The sequence below is a fragment of the Lepidochelys kempii genome, chromosome 2 (genome assembly GCF_965140285.1).
Source record: "Lepidochelys kempii isolate rLepKem1 chromosome 2, rLepKem1.hap1, whole genome shotgun sequence".
Taxonomy (NCBI): Eukaryota; Metazoa; Chordata; order Testudines; family Cheloniidae; genus Lepidochelys; species Lepidochelys kempii.
The window spans coordinates 48,819,279-48,840,864 of record NC_136381.1 but is presented as its reverse complement, the minus strand read 5'-3'; the positions used below and the strand labels follow the sequence as shown (position 1 = coordinate 48,840,864).

General features: G+C 43.1%; 1 protein-coding gene across 3 annotated transcripts in view; it reads left to right on the top strand.

The window, feature by feature from the left end:
• The window catches only part of WWP1 (WW domain containing E3 ubiquitin protein ligase 1), a 180,594-nt gene that overhangs the window by 79,412 nt on the left and 79,596 nt on the right, over window positions 1-21,586 (top strand). For all 3 annotated transcript variants that reach the window (XM_073330654.2, XM_073330653.2, XM_073330655.2), the window contains 3 exons: window positions 9,373-9,510; window positions 9,601-9,667; window positions 12,165-12,346. In XM_073330654.2, the coding sequence (XP_073186755.1) occupies window positions 9,373-9,510; window positions 9,601-9,667; window positions 12,165-12,346 (387 nt within the window). The remainder of the gene's footprint in view (window positions 1-9,372; window positions 9,511-9,600; window positions 9,668-12,164; window positions 12,347-21,586) is intronic.

Here is a 21,586-nt window from a genome sequence, read left to right as displayed (position 1 = left end):
ACTAAAATCCCTACAATTTAAGTTTGTTATTGCATGACTTTGCTACAGATGACTGTTAAAATTCTTTATTTTCATCCTTAATGAGTTTGGATTTTTTTTTAAGGATAACTTAAGTATAAGTCCAAATTTTCTGGATTGGTAGTGTTTGGTTTTTCTTTGAGTGCTTGCTCATGTCCATTCCATTCTGCTACATGTACTGATGCCAGAAGTTTTTCCCTCAGTGATATCCATAGGGGACCAGCTCTGGCGCCCTCTCCAGTGGAGTGTGTATGCCGTGGTATGAGGGGCACTGCTGGCTCCCCCCACCCTCAGTTCCTTCTTACTGCCAGTGATGGTGCTAGACCATTTCCTTGCCTCAGCTAACCTGTGTCTCAACTGCTCGTTGTGAGCTATTTTACTGCATATTGTTGTTAAAAGTCGTTAGTTTAGTTCCATTAGTGTAGCTAGTGTTAGTTCATAGTCCCAGATGGGACTTAGCCTAGGGACGGGGCATGCGCCGGTCCCTGGGCTTCAAACCCTACGACTGCTGCAAAAAACCTATGCCAGTGACCCCCCACAGTAGCTGTCTAAGGTGCTTGGAGGACACTCATGTTAGCGACAAGTGTCGCATTTGTAGGAGTTTTAAACCTCGGACCAAGAAGGAGCAGGACATTTGTCTCAAAGCACTCCTTATGGAGTCGGCACTTGCACCGGCACAAGAGCTGTCCAGATCAGACTCTGCTTCTAGCACCGTGGCTGATCCCCGTCCTTGGTACCGGCAAAGAAAGGCCAGGGTGGGACCTTTTTCTGCATCCTGAAGGGGAAGGAGAGGGCTGGAGGAGAGCAAAGACCTGTGAAGGGCAGCTCTTCGCCTCCGGATGGAGGTCGGTCCCCAGCTTCCGCCGAGTGGGCTAGTCCACTTCAGGAAGCACCCGCCACCCTAGAAAGTGGCATGGGCATTCGGCACCTGGCAGTGCCATCTACACTGGAGGCCCTGCATGCTGCTAAGGACATCCTGTCCCTACTGGTGCCGCCCATGCCGGTTACAGCCGTACCCCGCTGCAGGAATAAACCTGACTTGGGATCCTTCCAACAGTCCCCATCAGTGTGGCACTGCTCCTCACCCCAAGGAGTGTCCCGCCAGCACTCACTTGTGCAGAGCCACCATGCCCCGAACACAGGTCAGCCCACCCGTCAGAGTCCCCCGCGTCAGTCCCTGGATGCCAGGCGGCACTCTTCAGGCTCGAAGCGGCGATCGCCAGTGGAACAGTGCAGACCAGCAGAGGTGTGCCCGTCCCTGCACCTCCAGTGGCGAGAGTGCCCTAGCCGCTCTCCCAGTGTGCAGCACTGCTGGTCTTGGAAGCCCTATTACTTGTCACCGGAGCGCCGGTACAGAGTGTCATGGTCACTCCAATGTACCCTGGCACGGCGACCTACTCGCTCCAGCTCAACGGACCGGCAACGCTTGCTGAGTGTTAGGTGTAGATCGCCGAGTTCCTGTTGCCGACCTGCCTAACACCGCCACTGATCCCCTGTGTCACGGCACAGAAAGTCATTGCCCTTGTGCAGATCCCCAGCGGAGCCTCAGGGCCAGCACCGACGTGACCAGGGTAAACAGTTGGCCTTGGCACTGTCCTGATCCCCACCGGACGTGACCCGTCCGCCTCGGGCTCCATTAGCAAGGAGTCCCTGCCAGCGGGCCAGGGTCACTCATCGGGGGTATCGGCATTCCCCACAAGACCACTGGCCTGCCCCCTGGCACCTCCCGGGGGGTTCCTGCAGCCTTCACAAGGGTGTAGGTCAACCTCGGGGGCTTTGGATAAGCAGTCGGTGATGATCTGCCTGCCCCGTCCGCCCCCCTGCCCCCGACATGGAGGTGACACTGGAGAGGACCCCTCAGGGTCTCTCGGTCCTAATGGAGGTGCTCGTGGAGGAGGCGTCGGTGGTGGCAGACCTGCCAGTATCCACCACCTCTTCATCCTCGCTCAATGAGGCAATTACGGGTCTTCTCACCCGGTCCCCAGGTTGATGCCAAGGTTCATCAAGATCTTCTGAAGAGCGTTGCCTCAAACCAGCAGCTAGAAGCCGATGAGCTGGAGGAGCCCTCAGACTTCCTCTTTGACTTGCTGAGTTCGGCTGCCCCTGCTATGGTGGCACTGCCAATGCATGAGGGAGTGGCAAAAATTACCCAGTCCCTGTGGCAGACGCCCTTGTCGCTGCCCCCCATGTCCAAGTGGGCAATACGCAAATATTATGTGCCGGCTAGAGGTTATGAATACTTTACACCCATCCTGCCCCAAGCTCACTGGTGGTGTCGGCCTTTAATGAGCACAAAAGGTAGGGTCAGCTAGGTGCGATGCCTAAAAATAATAAAGAGGCAAAAGGCTCGATCTCTTCGGAAGAAAAATTTATTCATCTTCCAGCCTCCAGCTATGAGTAGCGAACCATCAGGACTTGCTCGGCCTCTATGACTTTAACATCTGGCATCCATGGCTAAGTCTTCGAACTCGCAGCCTGAGGACCCCAGGAAAGAATTCCTGGCGATCCTCGATGAGGGCAAGGTGGTGTGAGGACAGCCCTCCAAGTGGTCTCAGATGCAGCGGACTCTGCAGCCTGAACCATGGCCTCGGCTATAGCACTGAGCCGAGTGTGACGGGTTGGATCACAGAAAACTCCTTGGGAACTGCCAACTGATGTGCTGAGACTACCCCTGAGCCTATTTCCTTTGGCAGCTTGGGACTTCAGTGCCCTGCCTGGTTTGAGCCGGACACACTAGCCTGCTGCAAACCCAGACCCAGGTCTGAACCACATCCCCCAACAGCTGCAGGCTTAACTGAAAACAGCTTAAGAAGTGTTTCTGTCTCTAACACTCAGATGCTCAGTTCCCAATGGGGGCCAAACCCCAAATAAATCTGTTTTTACCCTGTATAAAGCTTATACAGGATAAACTCATAAATTGTTTGCCCTCCATAACACTGATAGAGAGAGATGCACAGCTGTTTACCCGCCCCTCCTAGGTATTCATACATACTCTGGGTTAATCAATAAGTAAAAAGTGATTTTATTAAATACAAAAAGTAGGGTTTAAGTGGTTCCAAGTAGTAACAGACAGAACAAAGTGAATTACCAAGCAAAATAAAATAAAACATGCAAGTCTATGCCTAATACAGTAAGAAAGCTGAATACAGACAAAATCTTACCCTCAGAGATGTTTCAATAAGCTTCGATCACAGACTGGATGCTTCCTAGTCTGGGCACAATTCTTTCTCCTGGTACAGTCCTTGTTCCAGCTCAGGTGGTAGCTAGGGGATTTCTCATGACTGCAGCCCCCTTTGTTCTGTTTCACCACCTTATATAGCTTTGGCACAAGGCGGGAATCTTTTGTCCCTCATGGTTCCCACCCCTCCTTCTAAATGGAAAAGCACCAGGTTTAAGATGGATTTCAGTAACGGGTGACATGGTCACATATCCTGTGTGACCCCAAGCCTTCATTCCTCCCAGCCTGATACACAGAAGGCCTGCAAGCAAACAAAGCCATCCACATTCAATTGTCCTGGTTGATGGGAGCCATCAAGATTCGAAACCACCACTAATGGCCCACACTTTGCATAACTACAATTGGACCTATGGGTTATATTTCATATTTCTAGTTTCAGATACAAGAGTGATACATTTATACAAATAGGATGACCACATTCAGTAGATTATAAGCTTTGTAATGATACCTTACAAGAGATCTTTTGCATGAGGCATATTCCACTTACATTATATTCACACTCATTAACATATTTTCATAAAATCGTATAGAGTGCAATGTCACAATGAGCATCCTGGTTGCAATCCTTGGGCCTTTCCACAGAGGTTCAGCAGTTGATCCAGAACCTCCCATTCGATGGCCTGGCGCTGTTCTCTGAACAAACAGATGCCAAGTTGCACAGTCTAAAAGACTTGAGGGAAACCCTGCGGACACTGAGCCTGTACACCTTAGGGCTGGCAAGGAAGCGATTTAAGCCACAACAGTTCCAGAGATTGGGCAGTCAGCCTCGGTCCGAGTCCTTCCATAAGTAGGGCAAGACCTATAAGCGCCAGAAGGGCCACCACCCGACGTCCTCTGTTCACTCGAGCTCCACCCGCAATCAACAGGGTGGTAAATGGGTGTTTTGAGGGTTCGCTGGAGGGTGACCTTCCAGCCTGTGTCCTGGATTCTGCTTCCCGTTTTTTATCCAACCACCTGTCCCCTTTCCTCACTGCCTGGGCCTCTATAACATCTGACCAATGTGTCATTAGAACTGTGGCTTATGGTTATACTCTTCAGTTTATTTCTGTCCTGTCCCCCCACTCAACTCTCCTCCCTGTCCCTACTCAGGGACCCCTCTCACGAGAACCTGCTTGCTCAGGAGGTGCACGGCCTTCTGCAGGTGGGAGCTGTGGAGGAAGTCCCCCTAAATTTCAGGGGTAAGAGGTTTTACTCCTGTTATTTTTTTTAATCCCAAAGGCCAAGGGGAGTCTAAGACCCATCCTGGACGTGCGAGATCTCAACAAATATCTCAGGAAGTCGATGTTCTATATCAACAGGCAGGGGGGAGCTTGCTGCTCGGCCATCTGTCAGGAAGCACTTTGCCTGTGGGACTTTTGCATCCAGTGCGTGATCTGTCTGGAAGCTTCACATCTCCCTGGTGTCTGGAACGTGCTGGTGGATTTCCTCAGCAGGTCCTATTTCTCTCACCACGAGTGGTCGCTCCACTCGGAGGTCACCTGGGTGCTCTTCCAGAAGTGGGGTGGGAGGGGCCTCCCCGGGTGGACCTGTTTTGCCACCAGACAGAACAGGAAGTGCCATCAGTTCTGCTCTCTCCAATGCCTCGGCAGGGACGTCCTTTCCAATGCCCTTTTCCTGTCATGGGCGGGAGATTTGATGTATGCTTTCCTGCCGATTCCGTTGATCAGCGAGGTCCTATTGAAAAATCAAAAGATGCAAGTCATTATGATCACCGCAGCGTGGCCTTGCTAGCACTGGTTTGGCATGCTCATGGATCTGGCCATGGCTGCACCATGGTCATTGCCCAGCTGCATGATACCACAGTCGGCTCCTGCACCCAAACCTTCCCTCGCTTCGTCTCACGGCTTGGCTGCTGAGTGGCTGAACCCAGAGGAACAGGCCTGCTCTAGCCAGGTACAGCAGGTTCTCTTGAAAGCAGAAAGCCCTCCACCAGAGTGACTCACCAGGTTCTCCTGCTGGGCATTGGCATGTAGCATGTCTCCAATCAGCGTTCCTTCTAATTGTTTCCACGCATGTGCGGAATTAATTTTGTTATGTGCACCATATCAAGGTAACGTGCAGATGTTCGCCACCAGTAGGAACCAAAAACTTAGATATAATATATATTTTTAAAAGTTACCATAGGGATAATTACTCCAGCCAGGACAGGTAAAGTCATTTTAGAACTCACTGCTCAAAGAATTAAATTTAAGCGTAAGAAAGAAATAAAAATTATGAAATGAATAGACCAATCAAAAACTAAAACACACTGTGAAAGAAGTATCAAGAGGTAACAACAGCAACAACAATACAAGTGTGTGTGCGTGTGTGTGTGTGGGGGGCATTGCTCCTTTAAGTATGCTGCCCCCACTTTAAGTACGCTGCCTTTTAAAGTAGATCAGCACGTGTTCAGACACAGCAGCTGCAAGCAAGCTCCCTCTGTCTTGAGCCCTGTTGTGTCCCCCCTCCTCTGCTCTGTGGAGATGGGATACAGGGGCGGGAGGAGAGGGACACTCTGACATCAGTGTTCCCCTTTCTCCCTTTGCACAGCAAGAAGGAGGCTCCTAGAACAGCTCCAAGGCAGAGGGCAGGAGCAGTAGGGCAATGTGGGGAGGGACACCTGAAGTGTGTGGCACTTGATAGCCTGCTGGATGGCCACCCAGCCGTGCAGTTTAGGCGGGAATTTAGTTCCCAACCGGGATTACCTGCTCCACCTAAAGCACCAAGGCATTGCGCTTTCGTCCATCAGAGTGCACTGGGCAGCCATATCAGCCTTCCACCCGCGCGTCCAGGGCCAATCAGTCTTCTCGCATGGGATGTCGATGAGGTTCCTAAAGGGCCTTGAAAGGTTCTTCCTGCCGATCCGGGATCTGGTTCCCCAATGGGACCTCAACCTGCTCCTCTCTAGGCTAATGGGCCCGCCCTTCAAGCCTATGGCTTCTTGTTCCATCTCCCATCTGTTGTGGAAAGTTGAGTTCCTTGTAGCCATTACCTTGGTGAGGCGCGTATCCTAGATTAAGGCCCTCATGGCGGAGCCTCCGTATATGATATTCTACAAGGACAAGGTCCAGCTGCGACCCGATCCAGCTTTCCTGCCTAAAGTGGTGTCCCCTTTTCACGTCAACCAGAATATCTTCCTCCCAATGTTCTGTCTGAAGCTTCTCTCCACCAAAGAGGAGAGGTGGCTACACACTTTGGATGTCCAGGGCACCCTAGTGTTCTACCTGGAACATACCAAAGCCTTTCACAGGTTGACCCTACTCTTTATGGCAACAGTAGATAGTAGCAGGCCTCCTGGTGTCCTTGCAGAGGATTTCAAATTGGATCACCACCTGCATCTGGACCTGTTATGAGCTGACTTAGGTTGAGCTGCCACCTGTAGTGATGGCCCACTCTGCTAGGGCTCAAGCATCCTCGGCAGCCTTCTTGGCGCATGTCCCTGTCCCAGATAGCTGCAGAGCCACAATGTGGTCTTTGGTACGCACACATTCACGGAGCACTACGTCATCACCCAGCAGGCAAGAGACCATGCTGGATTTGGCAGAGCTGTGTTGCAGTCGACATGTCTATGAACTCCTGCCCGCCTTCGGTGGTACTGCTTGGGAGTCACCTACAATGGAATGGATATCAGCAGGCACTCAAGAAGAAAAGACAATTACCGTTTTTTCGCTACTGGTGTTCTTTGAGATCTGTTGCTCATGTCCATTCCATGACCTGCCCTGCTTCCCCGCTGTTGGAGTTTCTGGGAAGAAGGAACTGACGGTGCAGGGAGCCGGCAGCACTCCTTATACCGTGGCATACTCACGCCACTCCAGAGGGCACCAGAGCCAGTCCCCTATGGATACTACTGACGGAAAAACTTCTGGCACTGTTGCATGTGGTGAGCACACATGCCTACCGTGGAATGTCCATTAGCAACACACCACTAAGAACATCAGTTACGAAAAAAGGTAACTGTCTTTTTCGGTTTAATCATAACATCCCCTTAGTGTTTTTTCTCCTAAATTACTGATACATACACTCAATTTTTAATGCCAGTTTAATATAGTTATTGGTACTGGAATAGTAGAATACACCTGTTATGAAGAGGCCAGCCTTTTTTTGAAAAAATACCTATATATCCCACTAGTGATGTCATTTACTGAAACATACTTTTGCTCAATCTTTTTTCTGATATGCCTGACAGTCATATTGAGTTCAATGCAGATGTTTAATTGGAATTATTTTTTAGACTCTGATAAATGGGTCAAAATGTAGGGCAGGGTTTTTTGGTTTTGTTTCTTTTTAACTAGTCTAGTAATACTCTTACTACTTAATAATCTTCAGAGTTGGGATCTTTATGTTAGTGACAGAAAATTAGCAGGGACTTTATTTTTTTTATTTATTGTTTTGTATTTACTACCTAGTTAGATCCACATTTTTCCTCCTTCCTACTGGTCTTTGGAATTTAGTGATTTTGGGAGATAGTCAAGAATTGAGCACACAAGTTTTGTGTATCTAATAGTTTTACCTCCCTGTACCTTGTAAAGCATGTTTCAGGATTCACAATCCAGAATTTAGTTCTAGCTGCTTTAAACATTTTGGGTTTCTAAAACTGGCACAAGATTCCAAAAATGCGCCATGGGAACAATAAGCTTGGAGAAATCCAAGTAAATAATCTGTCTGAAGCACTAAACCTGTATGGAGCCAATAGTATATGTTCTAGAAACTACCTAATCTAACCATTTCTTTTGCAGTAGGTGTTAGGAATCTGTAACCTCAGTGTAAATTGATATAAATCCATTGACTTGAGTGGGTGCTCTGCTGATTGATAACCAGCTGAGGATCTGGCCTTATGTTTCTTCTCCAACAAAGTACATCGGGGTGGGCAAACTTTTTGGCCTGAGGGCCACATAGGGTGTGAAACTGTATGGAGGGCCGGATAGGGAAGGCTGTGCCTTCCCAAACAGCCTGGCCCCTGCCTCCTATCCACCCCCTCCCACTTCCCACCCCCTGCCTGCCCCCTTCAAAACCCCCGACCCATCCAACCACCCTCTCCTGGGACCCCCGCCCCTAACCGCCCCCCAGGACCCTACCCCCTGCCTAACGCCCCCCCTCCCCGTCCCCTGACAGCCCCCCCCCACAACCTCTGCCCCATCCAACTGTCCCCTGACTGCCCTCCGGGACCCTTTGCCCCTTATCCAATGCCCCGGCCCCTTTACCATGCTGCTCAGAGCAGCATGTCTGGCCGCTGCGCCGGAGCCAGACATGCTACTACGCTGCCCTGCATGAGTGCACAGCCCCACTGCCCAGAGCGCTGCCTGCAGGGAAGGGGAGCTAGCCTCCCGGGCCAGGAGCTCAGGGGCCAGGCAGAATGGTCCTGCGGGTCGTAGTTTGCCCACCTCTGAACTACATAGTTGTTCAAAACCTCACACACCCTTAATTAGAATCCCTGATTTTCTGTCAAACCATGCAAATGTTTAGCTGTCCACTACCTACTCTGAAGTTGCACTGACACATGGAGATTCTTGGAGTAAAATCCTGGCTCTGTTGAAGTGAATGGGAGTTTTGCCATTGACTCAGTGAGGCCAGGATTTCACCATTTATCTGTCATCAATCTGTCCTGAGGTTGCAACAGCAGAGTTCCATAAACGTTTGCCATATTCCAGATGTCTTTTGCTGACCTATCCCCGTCCTAGCAATTTACAGCATGGCTCATATTAGCAAAAGTTGTATGTAAAGCTGGACTCCTATTTATGGACTCTACATACTAAACAGTGTACATAATCAAACATGATGATGTTGTAACCCGTGAGATTTTAGGGTTCCCTGCTCTGAGGGAATAGAAAGCAGCAAAATAATAGAAATACGGCTTATTTAAATAAAATGTTAATCAATTACTTTATTCAACAAGCTAGTTCTAAAAATACAAATTAGCAAAACCTGAAGACTTAGAAGAAAATAGATGTATCCGTCATATATATTGGAATAAATCTTTATAGAACTTCTTTCTTTAAGTAGGAGAGAAAACTGTATGTGTATATATATATCAACTATGTAGCATTTTTATATGTAATATAATTTTGTACAAAATATTTTTAGTATGTTTTTGTGGGAGAAACTATTTAATGCTGAATTTATTCTTTTTCCCCTTGTAGTGGAGGGGGTGAAAGAACAATTGAAACTCTCCTTAGAAAACAAGAGTGGCATGGTGCAAACAGGTGAACTGACAGTTGTGCTCGATGGTCTGGTTGTTGAACAAGAATCTCTTACAAACTGCAGTTCACCAGCAGCCAGTAAGTTCAATTAGTAAAATAAACCCCACATGTTTTTGTTAACATTTTAAAAGAAGGAAAAATCTATTTAATGTATTTCTTGTTATTTAGTAGAAGTCCAGCAAAATGGTGATGCTGTACACGAAAACAGAGAGATTTTGGCAAGAACTACATCGAGGTTGGAATTATTATTTTTTACTTTTTGCAGTATTTGAAGTGTAATGGCCATTGTTTCATTTACAATTAGATAATTGAATTTTGCACAGGTGATCAGTTTTGACTTTCAGGCCTTAACTACTTCAGGCCTACATTCCCATGGACTCTGCTTACTGTGTTGCTTGAGTAAGGAAGGATTGCAGCACCAAGGGCCCAGTGCTGTAAATTTGCACGAGTAAGTTTATTCATGCAGGTGTTCCATTGCGTTCATGTGGATTACTTAGGTTAGGGGAATGTAGGTGTTCAGCTTACATCTCTTTTCTTCTGCTGGTAGTCGGGTAGCTTGTGCCTTGTTCTCCAGGTAAGTGGTCAACCTCTTGATGGTTTAGTTTTGTCTTCTGGATAAACGTATAAGTCCATCAGACCAAACATAGAGTCCACCTGGCCTTGAAATCTGTGAAGTACTGCAGTGGAGCTCAGTGGACCAGGAACTGTGAATGTGGTATTGAGTGCTGAGCTCCTTGCTACCTACTGCTGCTCTGTAAGAGCCAGGCATAGTGTCTCTCTACTACCTTCCTCCTTTAAAATGCTATTGCAAGAGAGGAGGGAAGAAAAGGGCCTGTGTCCCCCATCCTGTCTTCTCTTCTCTGCCCCCCCCCCACCTCCATTAGCTCTCTTTCAAAGCCTGATCTCGTGCACATTGAAATCAATGGAAGGACTCCCACTGATTTCAATGGTTATTGAATCAAGCCTTCAAATCAAAGAACTTGCCCACCTAAACCTGAAATGGGGAAGAGAGCCTTGAGTTTAATGTACAGAGACCCACAAGCTTCATCTCTCTATTTATTATGTAGGAGAACAAAGGGTTGCCAGAAGAATAATAGAAACAGGGCACACCTGGTCCTCAAACAGCAGTAGAAGAGAAGCAAGGAGTTCATTACTAAAACTAGCTTTATTGTTACTGGACCACCCAGCAACCTTGCAGTGCTTTCCTTACCCTGCTACTTTCCTTCCATGTGTATGGTTTTGCTCCCTCTCAGCTGCTACAGATCTGGGGGATGGACACAAGTCGTTCTTCCCTGCCCATCCCAGGTACTGTCCTCTTTATATGTGGAGGTTTGCTTCTGGATCCCCTTGGCCACTAAATATTATTGGGGTGAACACTCAAAATATTATTCCCCAGTTTTCTCTAACATCTTGGGGACTATAATTTTCTTCCTCCTCCTTCCTTTCCACAAAATATTGCCCCAGATTTTTTGAAGATGGGTCAGCTATACCTTCACAGTCCTCCGTCCTGATCTCTCTGGATGTTTGATCTTTGCGGCAGCAGTATTCCCTTCTCTTCAAACAATTCATTTTGTCCCTGATGCTGCTTTTGTACCTGGCCATACCCTGTTGATGTATTAACTTAGCTTACATTAAAAAGGAAAATTGCTAATAACACTTGAAAAAAAAATTCTAACATAATTTTAAAAATAACATTCTGATTACAAAGCTCTTCACTGAAAAATAAATACAGCTTAGCTTCACTGATTTAAAAACAAACCAATTCTTTTGACCTTGGTTTAGCTGTATTCTGTTGATGCCAGCAAAATCAAATAAGATTTCTAGGTTAGAATAAAAAATAACCAAAAACAAAAGCTGTCTCTGTTGTTGTTTGGTTTATCAGTAACTTAAGTGAATTGATGTTTGCTGTTTTATAACAAAGAAATGTGTGTTTTAACTATTCTCTGCTAAGCCTACTTTTCTGTGACTTGGTCTGTGACAGCACAGGCACTTTGGGTCTTCCTGCCTAACCCTAGTAGGCAGGATGATTAACCACCTTGTCCAGCATTTTTCTGTCTCTAGGGCTCCCTCATCTGCTTGATTTCTGCTTCAGCGCAGCATGCATGAAGGTGACCTCTGTGACTGCCATTTGTCACTTGAGCAGAAAAGGCTAAAACAATATTTAGGGGTCAGGAAGAGTGGAACAGCATCTCAACATATGGTGTTTTCCTGTAGGGGTCCTTAAGTATTTATTTGCCTCTTACTAAGAGAAATCTTTGCTACCTCATTTGTTAGACGGTAACTACTCTGAAGTAATTTCTAGAGATGTGACTGACAAAAGCAGCTGTTCAGCATGCCTAGAGGAGGAAAGAAGCTCATCTGACAAGATGGGGTTCTCTCCAGAGAAGCAGCTGCGGCCATTTTTTGGGAACTCTAGTAGCCAAACTAGCCTGCCCAACTCAGTTATAATGCCATATTGGGGGACAAATAAATGGAACTTAAAAATCCAGTTGATAAGTATCTGAATTAAAATTACAAAAATAAGCCCCCATGTCCCCATAATTGGTTTAGTTTTACTTATATGAACAGTTATCTTCACTCACCAACGGAATAATATTGAAACCTTGCCACTGAGTTTACTTTGTTGTCTTTTGATTTAGATCTTTAAGCATGTTTCAGTGTAGGCCTTTGTTTTCTATAGTTCTGTTTAACATACTGTTTGTATTAATCAAAATCCTCTTTATTTTGCCAAGATCTACCTGTGACATGTCTAATGGAATAGACAATCAAGCTCCTTCAAACTCTGTAATACAGAATGCATTCTGTATACATGCTGTTAATGGAGACAGCACTTCATCTCCTTCTCATGTTGCAGCCAGTCCCAAAAATACACCAGTACCAAAACCACTTTCAACCCAGCCTGCCAACAACAGTGGTAAGAATGAGCATGTTATAAAATGCTGTTCGATAAGGACTTTCTAGTTAATTAAAATCATGTAGTCCAACTTCTGATTGTTTATCTGCCTTTTACTATATACATCTGAGATAAAACCTGTAATATTTTCACTTCTGCATGATGAATATAAATCTTAGAATTTCTCCACTTCCTTGAGTCATTCCAGAACACATCAATTTGGAGAACAATATTTTACCTGTTTTATTTTTCTTAAGAGACATCTTGTCATCAAGTAAGGCCTCTATGCCTGAACCAGACCATTGAATCATAACATAGATAGTCTAGAGGAAAGAGTCTGACTTCCTTTACTGGCTCATTTCAAAAATGCTTTTCTAGTGGAGGTGGGAGATAGTAAGTGGATTTCCTGACTGCAAAGAATTGGAAGTACGTTTCCCTACAAGAAGTGCTTTCCAACAAAAATCTGCAAAGATAGAAACAATGTTTGAGGACTTTACATTTCTCTAGTAGCAGGACCTGCTTGTGTCACTGTAGTTCAGCATTTCTGTTGCCATTTATATAACCTATTTTCCAGTGATATGCAAATCAGGTAACGAATCTGCTCTGGGATGAAATATATTTTAGAATTCTCAGCCCAGGATCACTTAAAAGTGCTAATTATTTCTAAAGGGACATTAATTTTTAAATCTGATTTCCATCTAGAAATGTTGTTGTACTGACTATTGTTGCAAGTAACCCCTAAGAGTAATATAGTGGAAAGATATTAGAGATTTTTTTTTCATTTTATTTACTTCGTGCATTTGAATGAATTTTACATATAATCAGTGTTTCCATTTTGTCAATGGTGCATGCCCTTCCTCAAGTCCCATGAAAGTGTGTCTGAGTAACAGGAACAAGTGAAGGTGAACCGACAGAAAGCAGCGGTGTTATTCTCGGGCTTTCCCAAAAGACCTTTATAAACATCACAGGGGAACAGAAAAACCCTCGGTTTTTTAAAGTTATTAAAAAAAACAAAACCATTCAGGACTTAGTATTTAAGGGGTATACTATGTAAAGGGTCCTCTATTAGAAAACAGATCTTAAAAAAATAAAGAAAATCCAAGTTGACTCTGTACCTTTAAGCTGAGGTCCAAATGTCATAGATACTATAAAATTTCATTTGCTTTCTTGTGCTGTTGTTGCTAAATGAGATAAGGAACCTCTAAAGAGTGCTTAGTTGATACAGGAAGTGGAGTTGGTAGAAATCTCTCACGTCTGTAGTGAGTCATATTCTAGCATAGTGGTAGAAGATGCAGTTTTGCTGGATGTGACTTTTCCTGAGTTAGACATAAAATGGAGGTCCTTACTGCTTGTGGTATAAAATTAATTACAAGTGTTATTACAATATAAAAGGTAACATTTTGTCACTCTTAGACAGTGTTGGATAATAATTCCATAGAGATGCTGCCAAAATTCTCATTGAGGCAGATTCTCGGCTGATGTAAACTTTCATAGCTCTATTGTGGAGCTATGATAGCTGACACCAGCTGAACATCTGCCCCAATTATTTTACTACTTAGAGCTCCCTTTTCTCATCCCATTCAACTATTTTTGTGGGGGTTGAAATTCCTCTTTAGTTAATTAGTTGGGCTACTTTTAAGAAAAAGGTAATTTTAAAAAAAATTGGCAAGTGTGAAGGAAATTGGTGAAATTGTCTGATGATGTGAAAGATAAATATGCTATCTGAATTCTGCAGATCTAATTCTCTTGTGCAGCATGCATCACAGCAGCTGTGAGCTCATAACCATTAGGATATTTGTGATCATTGCAGCTATACTCTTGTGTCTTTGCAGATCCAAATGTTTGATATTAGGGTATATAAATAATTATATCTCATCTGACATCAGTTCCTTTCCTGATTCCTTGTGGGTCAATTGTGGCATTATTACAAGCCCTGTGTTAGGGGCAGCTCATTGTGCTGCCTTTGGAGAAGCCTGAAAGGGAGATTGACTTCCCCGATCACAGTCCCCTTCCCAGTTTTCCTGTTGCGCCAGGGAGAAAGTATGCTGTGCCTCGTCTATACCTTTGCAGGATACAAACCCCAGTACTGCAGTTGTAGGTATGCTGCCAGGTGCATTGAGAGGGTTGAAGCCCCCTTCTCACTCCTGTCCAAGTAGGGGAGTGTAGTTATTCTGAAACGCCTTTGACTCCCTGCATGCTATACATTGTGGCACAGTGAACAAGCAAAAAGGTGTTCCAAAAGCAACCTGAGCCCCTCATTTCTCTACCCAGGCTTTACATATGGGCCAGCTTAATTAGTCCCTCTACACATTAGCTGTGTTCCCTTGTGCATATGCACTCCTGCTAAGTTCTTTGTTTCGTAATGTAATAACTTCCCACTTTCCTGGCCTGTATTTCTAGCCTTCTTGGGAAGATAGACTGGCATAAGTTAGATATAAGAAGTAGAGGGCAGATTCTGACTGATAATTTAAGGACAAACAGATGTAAAGCATTAAAGTGAATGCTGGTTTCTTAAAGAGGTGCTGTCACCTCATTTTAGACCCCAATTTAAAACTCAATCCTACACATATGCATGTGAGTAAGGTTATAGGCATAATTATTTGTAGTATCTGAACCTCAAATTTCCTGTAAATAAACTTGCATAAAATTTAACCTAAGTAGAAACATGTTAATGAAATTTTTAAAACCCTACACACAATAGATTTGAATTCAAAAGCATACCATTCCCATGCAGTGTTTGTGATCCAGATGTTGCAGAATTATGGTAGTGAACCATAGTGTGAAATTGACTAGAAAGTGACTATAAGCAAAAGTAAAATTGTCTTGTCTGTTTTTATTGTCTAAGCTTACACATAGTGCAGAAAATTAACAGACAGCACAAATGGTGAAAAGTAAAACAAATTCTTTTTTTGAATAATCTAAGGTTTTAGTAGCAGAGATGAAGGAATATTTTAAAATTATATATGAATTTTAACCTAATAGTGTCCATTAAACTTAGAATTTTCTGAATCAGGTCTTCATAGACTATCCTTTTGCGCTAGTCACTGTACAAACACACAAAAATATACTTCCTGTTCTAGAGAGCTTATAAATTGAAGATCTTAAATCAAAATTCCCATTGATGTGATAGATTGCTCTAACATGGCAATAATCCAGAAATGATACAATATTTTGATGTTGCATTTTATTATGTATGTGATGCATAATTACTAGATCACTGGATTTCTCTTGTGAATAGTAACTTTGTCTCTGTAACAGATCTACCAACATGAATAAAAAATATGCCAAAGAAAACGTCTGTATTGATTTATGAAGTCAATATCTATAATTTCTATTGAGATCCTTTGGCTTAGCTACACCAGCATTGCCTTGTACATGAGCTTGATAAGATTTTTTAAATTTTCTGGTTAAAAATGACTTATTGAAATACGACATACTGTAGCAGAATACGATGTCACATTTATGTGTAACTGAACAGAACAAAAAATTACATTAGTCTCAAGGATATAAATTACTATTTTTATTTTATAACATTAAACTATATAAACCCAAAATTGTAAGGTGGATGTAGTCAGATTTCATTATGATTTTGGGTGGAGGAAGGCAAGGTTAATTTAATTTAAGTTGTGTATCGGTGCAGCTCTTAATATTTTACTTCGAAACCACTATAAGAAATCAGCAATTATTTTTGTAGTCTTATCCTCAGCCAAATATTTAATGAACTTCTTATTTGAACTGGAAGGATTCACAAGTAATTTTTAGGTCTACCATAATTAGGTTTTCTCAAGTTTCCTTTCCTGTTTTCTCACTTGCGGCAAGGGCAGTTTTGAAATAGTTTTTCTACTTAAAAGTTTTACAAGAACTGTTGGTGCTATTCGCTTCTACCAGACCACATTACCTTTTTCCTTTTGGCAATGCTTTCCTTTAGTAAGGAAAGGAGACAGGAGGTTCTGTTACCAGAAATGCAGATTCAGTAAGGGGAGGTCAGGAAGATCTTATTGCAGTAGTAAATTTTTGCTTATATATTTTGCATTTAATGTGCTCTGCTGGGCTAACTAATTGATAAAAGAAAAAGTGGTGTCTGTAACCATTATATTAGCTTCTGCTTGTTTACCTGATAGGACATTTCCATGTAGTTTCTACACAGGCAAAAATATGTATACGTCTAACAGCAACTGTAAAAAATATGATTCTTGTTCTATGTAGCTTGTGTTTGTCAGGTAAATACACATTTAACTTAATATATTTTTAAAGGCTTGTGTTTTCATTATTAAATCCTTCGAAGAGTGGATTTTTGTTTAATTGCCGAGTTAGTAATTTAAAAAAATTTTTAAATATTTTTTGGCCACAAAGCAAGCGGAATGAGCCCGGAAGATTATCCAAGTGTACATTAAACGCTGTTATCAATTGTATCTTTCATACTCAGCCTTCTTTTATTCTTCCTTTAAAATTCTCTTACAGTCTCACAGTGTTAAAGATTCTCTTTTAAAACCAATGCCACTTGGAAGTTTCAAGAGCAAATCATGCGTATGTTCCTTTGCGGACTGGAAGCAAGATGCCCACCCTCTGCTAGCTTACAGAGCACATCTTACTATCCCACGTCTATTACAACCTGCCAGTAAACTGAAAAGTTACTACTACTTCAAGTGGCTCTTCATATTCCCACTTGTGAGCAAAAAAACAACCAGTGCAGTCTTAACAGAACCTTCTCCAAGCAATGCCTGTTAGAGCGCATATGTATCTCATCCTACTCCTCTCCTCAGCGTCTTCAAACATGCTGAGCGAAAGGCTGTATAAAGGCGCGCTGCATCCCCTACTGCTTCAGTTCTTCCACAACCTGCACCAGGTCAAAGTGAACTGCCTTGGTCGTTCAGGTTAGGATTTTTTTCTCCTGTACTAGTGCCTTAGATAATTGTTGTTGTAGCATGTAGAGTTAGTTTAGTTTGAGAGTTTGTAGTTATAGTTAGTTTAATTTTAAGTTCAGTTCTGAGTGATGGTGGAACTGAAGAAAAAGTAAAAACCAGCATTAAGGGATGCGCTTCTGCCAGCCATCTTCCTGGTATCAGATGACCCCACATTAGGCACCTTAAGTGCCTTGGTGAAGGTCAGTCTCTCCTTCTCGGTGTTCTGTTTGTTGGAGTTTCTCACCCAGTACGCAAGGAGATACAGAATAGACTGCAGGTGCTCCTGCTTAAGAAAGTTCTTGCTGCTAAACCGTCTGGCTTCAGAAGATCATCAGATCCAAAGACTAGGGGCCTGTTTCAGCTCTGAGTGCCTTGACTTGTAAGGCTAAGGTGCCTAAAGGATCCTGGGGATCTGTGTATTTTTTGGTTTCAGCTCCTGTTCCTGCTTTCATCAGCTCCTGCTGCTAGGGTGTCAAAGATGCCATCTTTTCAGTTGGCCGCTAAGGACTCTGTGATTAAGCCATCAGTTCTCACTGCCTAGGTTCCAAAGGAAAAAAGCGAGGGAGAAGATGGCCACTGTTTAGAAGTGCCAGATCCTGTGCGTCTGATTTAATGTATCTGTCTGATTAGGATATGGCGTCTGCAGACCTTAGTCAGCTCTGCATTAGACTCCATGTTCAAGGGTTATGGAATTGAACCTCTCTCTGGATCCAGTGATGCCTAAGCCTATAAAACTGCCACTATTGCCCATTCCTATTCCAATGCTGATGTTTAATCTGAAGACCATTACTGTCATGGCAGATGTTCACTGTTCAGCATCTGATCATCAGACCTGAGTGAGAGATCATTGGGGGAGAGGAAGAGAAAGATTTCATCTGTTCAGAGTTTTAAATCCCCTTCACCTAGAAAGAGGAGTAGAATAGAAGATATTGTGAGTCTTTTTCCAGATCCATCTTTACCCCCTCTTCCTAAGACTCCAACAGGACTTCCAGGCAGATCCTTCTTACCTTTCTTGTCTCAACATCCTCTGGTGAGATCCATAGCCGATCCAGGGTTGGATCCACAGTTAGACAAGGTTAGAGGAGGAGTCGAAAGACCTGAATTGTCCAGATTTATGCTACTTAAATTTGACTGTCCTCAGTCTTTTGGACAGTTTGTGCTTCCTCATCCTATAGCAGGGGTGGGCAAACTTTTTGGCCTGAGGGCAACATCTGGGTGGAAATTGTATGGCAGGCCATGAATGCTCACAAAATTAACAATTCATGTTCAAACAGGAACAACACAAGTTTGTTTCAGAATCAGCACAATTAAAATAATTCTGTTGAACAATACGCTGTTAGAAAAATACATTACCGAGCTGTTTGCTGATTTTACCACACAATTTTGCTCCTGTTTGAACACAAATTGTATGTTAGCTAAAACTTTTCAGTGTACTGCACTACATAAAAGTCTGGTAGTTTTCATGTTTATTGCTGACTTCTTTACGATCTGTAATTAGCTTTGTTGAATCATCAGTGTTTCTCCATTTGACCGTGGCAATAACCAAAATATATTCAAACTATTTTAGCTTCAAAGTAGCAACATGTGCCAACATATCCACACCAATTAAGCAATGTTGTTGTTAAACAATTTAACTCTGAAGAAGACTTATTAAAATAAAATTTTATTTCATAAAGATACAGTTTAGTGGAAATAAACATAAAACCTTACTTACTATTTTATGGTATAAATATACCATCATAACAATGTACTACAATATTTAAACCAAACTTACCTCCTTTCCACTCCTTCTTTGATTAATGTGAACAATACAGCTGCTCGCCCTTCTTTACAATGGCATCAAAGTCTGATGTCATTCTCATTGTGGAAATCCACAATACCGAGCTGAGATGCTGGTCAGTTAACTGGGATCTGTATTGAGATTTGTTGTAATTCAGTAGGGAAAAAGTTTGTTCACACACATAGGTGGAGCTGAACAAAACCAGGATTTTCTGTGCTACCTTACAGATATTTGGGACTTTGTTTCACTCAAGGAGGCATAAAACTTGTCCAGTTTTTCTGAATTGTACTTTTACTTCAAGGTGGAATTGCACTGGAGATCAGTGTAATTGATCAGTTGTAATTCTTGTGGGGCTTTCTCGTAGTCAAATGACAGTGGGCATGACACCAGCTCCAGTGTCTTCTCTATCTTCTCAGTTAAAGAATTGGTGAGAAAATTCTCCCTGCAAGTCACTCAAAATTTTGCTGTACTTTTCTCTCTGCTCTGGTGACACTTTCAGGTATTTCAGTGTTGGAAAATGAGCAAACACTTTGAAAACAAGACTAACTTGACTTCGAAAGTTGTCACACTAGAATACAATTAGTGTACAAACACATTCTTTCCTTGCAGCTTCACATTAAGTTCATTTAAATGTGCCAACATATCCGCACCAAAAGCGAGGTCACACGCACAGTTTGAATTCTTTAATTCAGGGAAATCATTTTCTTTCTCCTGCATCTCCAGAAAAGTGCAAATTTCATCTCTGAACTCCCACACTCATTGCAATACCTTTCCTAAGCTGAGTCAGCAGATATTTGTATGATTAAGTCCTGGTGTTCAGCAACAGTGTCTTCAAGAAGAGAAATGAATGGCCAATGATTAAGTCCCCTCTCTCTTATGTAGTTCACTATTTTCACTACAGTGCGAACAACAGGATCGATGTCCAGGACATTTTTGCAGAGGGCCTCCTGATGTATGATACAATGCAGAAAAATCACCTCTTTATCAACATCGTCTTTTTACTTTGTCCTGAATTCTTTTTAAAAGTCCTACGTTTTTCCCAGTTAAATTTGGAGATCCATCTTTGGTTACGTTTGCCAGTTTACTCCAGGGGAGCTTCAGCTGTTCAAGGCAGCCAGACACTGTGTCGTATAAATCCAGTCCCTTAGTTGTGCATTTGATTGATTCCATTGATAAAAATTCCTCTGTGGTTTCAAATTTGTCCTCAATTCCTCTGACAAAAATCAATAACTGTGCTGTGACCTTAATGTTAATGCTGTCATCGAGAGCTACTGAAAACAACATAAAGCCCTGTGCTTTCTTGTTCAACACAGAAGCTAAATGTTCATGAATCACTTCTACTCGATGAGTAACTGTTCTTCATGACAAACGAATGTTCTCAATTTTGTTTTGGTATTCCGGGCACAGCATGCCAGCAACATCAACCATGCATTCTTTCAAAAACTCCCCTTCAGCAAAAGGCTTATTTTGTTTAGCGATTTTAAATGCTAGAACATAACTTGCTTTTGTAGTGGCTTCCGGAACTGTAGATTGTCGTACATAAATATTTTGCTGAGCTTTTAAGTTTATGGTGAATTTCTCAGCGTTTCTTGCCCTTTCCTCAGTTGTTAAATTGCTGCCATAATTAGGATGTTGCATTGAAAAACGGCGATTAAAATTTTACTCTTCAAACACTGTGATGCTCTCTTGATAAATGCTGCACCAGGGGCGTAGCCACGGGTGGGCCGTGGCCCACCCACTTATCATCCAGGCCCACTCCATCACTTGCCCCACTCTGTTATGCTATACAAAGCACACGGGATCTTTTATAAGAGAGAAGGCAAATAGGCCATATTTATTGAAAATACAGCAGTTAGCATATGTTTTTCAGTCACACAACATACACACAAGTCCTGCAGGTGGTCTTTATAGTTACCAATCCTGTTGTAGCTGAAGTTAATCTAATGGCCAGTTAGATTGAGCACGAGTGAGGAGCTAGGCTCTGTCGGTCACGATCCGATGCTGTGAGGCTTTGCAGTGCTGAACCCAGAGTTCCATGGCAAAACACCCCAGCTTTATAGTTGTAAATTCCCATTTGAGTCCATGCATTTTGCAGTGTCATCCTGTAATCATTAGTCCTTAAGTAGTGTTAATCTTGGGGTTTTCTGCTGTTATCATTTGATGGTTATTGTTGGGCTTTCCATCGTTATATCCTATTTGTTGTCTCGCCTTCAGGGGTGCCTGCTTCTCCTCTGAGGTCATCAATGCTGCTAACATGTTTAGCCTTGGATACAAAGGATATTTTCTGATTGTCTCCTGGTGTTTCCAAGTCTCTCACTTTTTCTTGACCATCTGAACATTTGTGATGGCTTTCACACCTTATCTTTTCCTGATGCATGCATTCCTCATTCACACAAACAGTCTCTCACAGAAACCTTCAAAGGTATACAGAATACATTGTAAATTAAGTCTTGCTAAATCTTATAACTAAAACAATTCACATCGGGGCTTTAGGCCCTCAACATTTCTCTAATCTATTTATCATAGACACAATACAAAATCCGGTCTTTTACTAACTAAACTTTATAACAGGTCCTA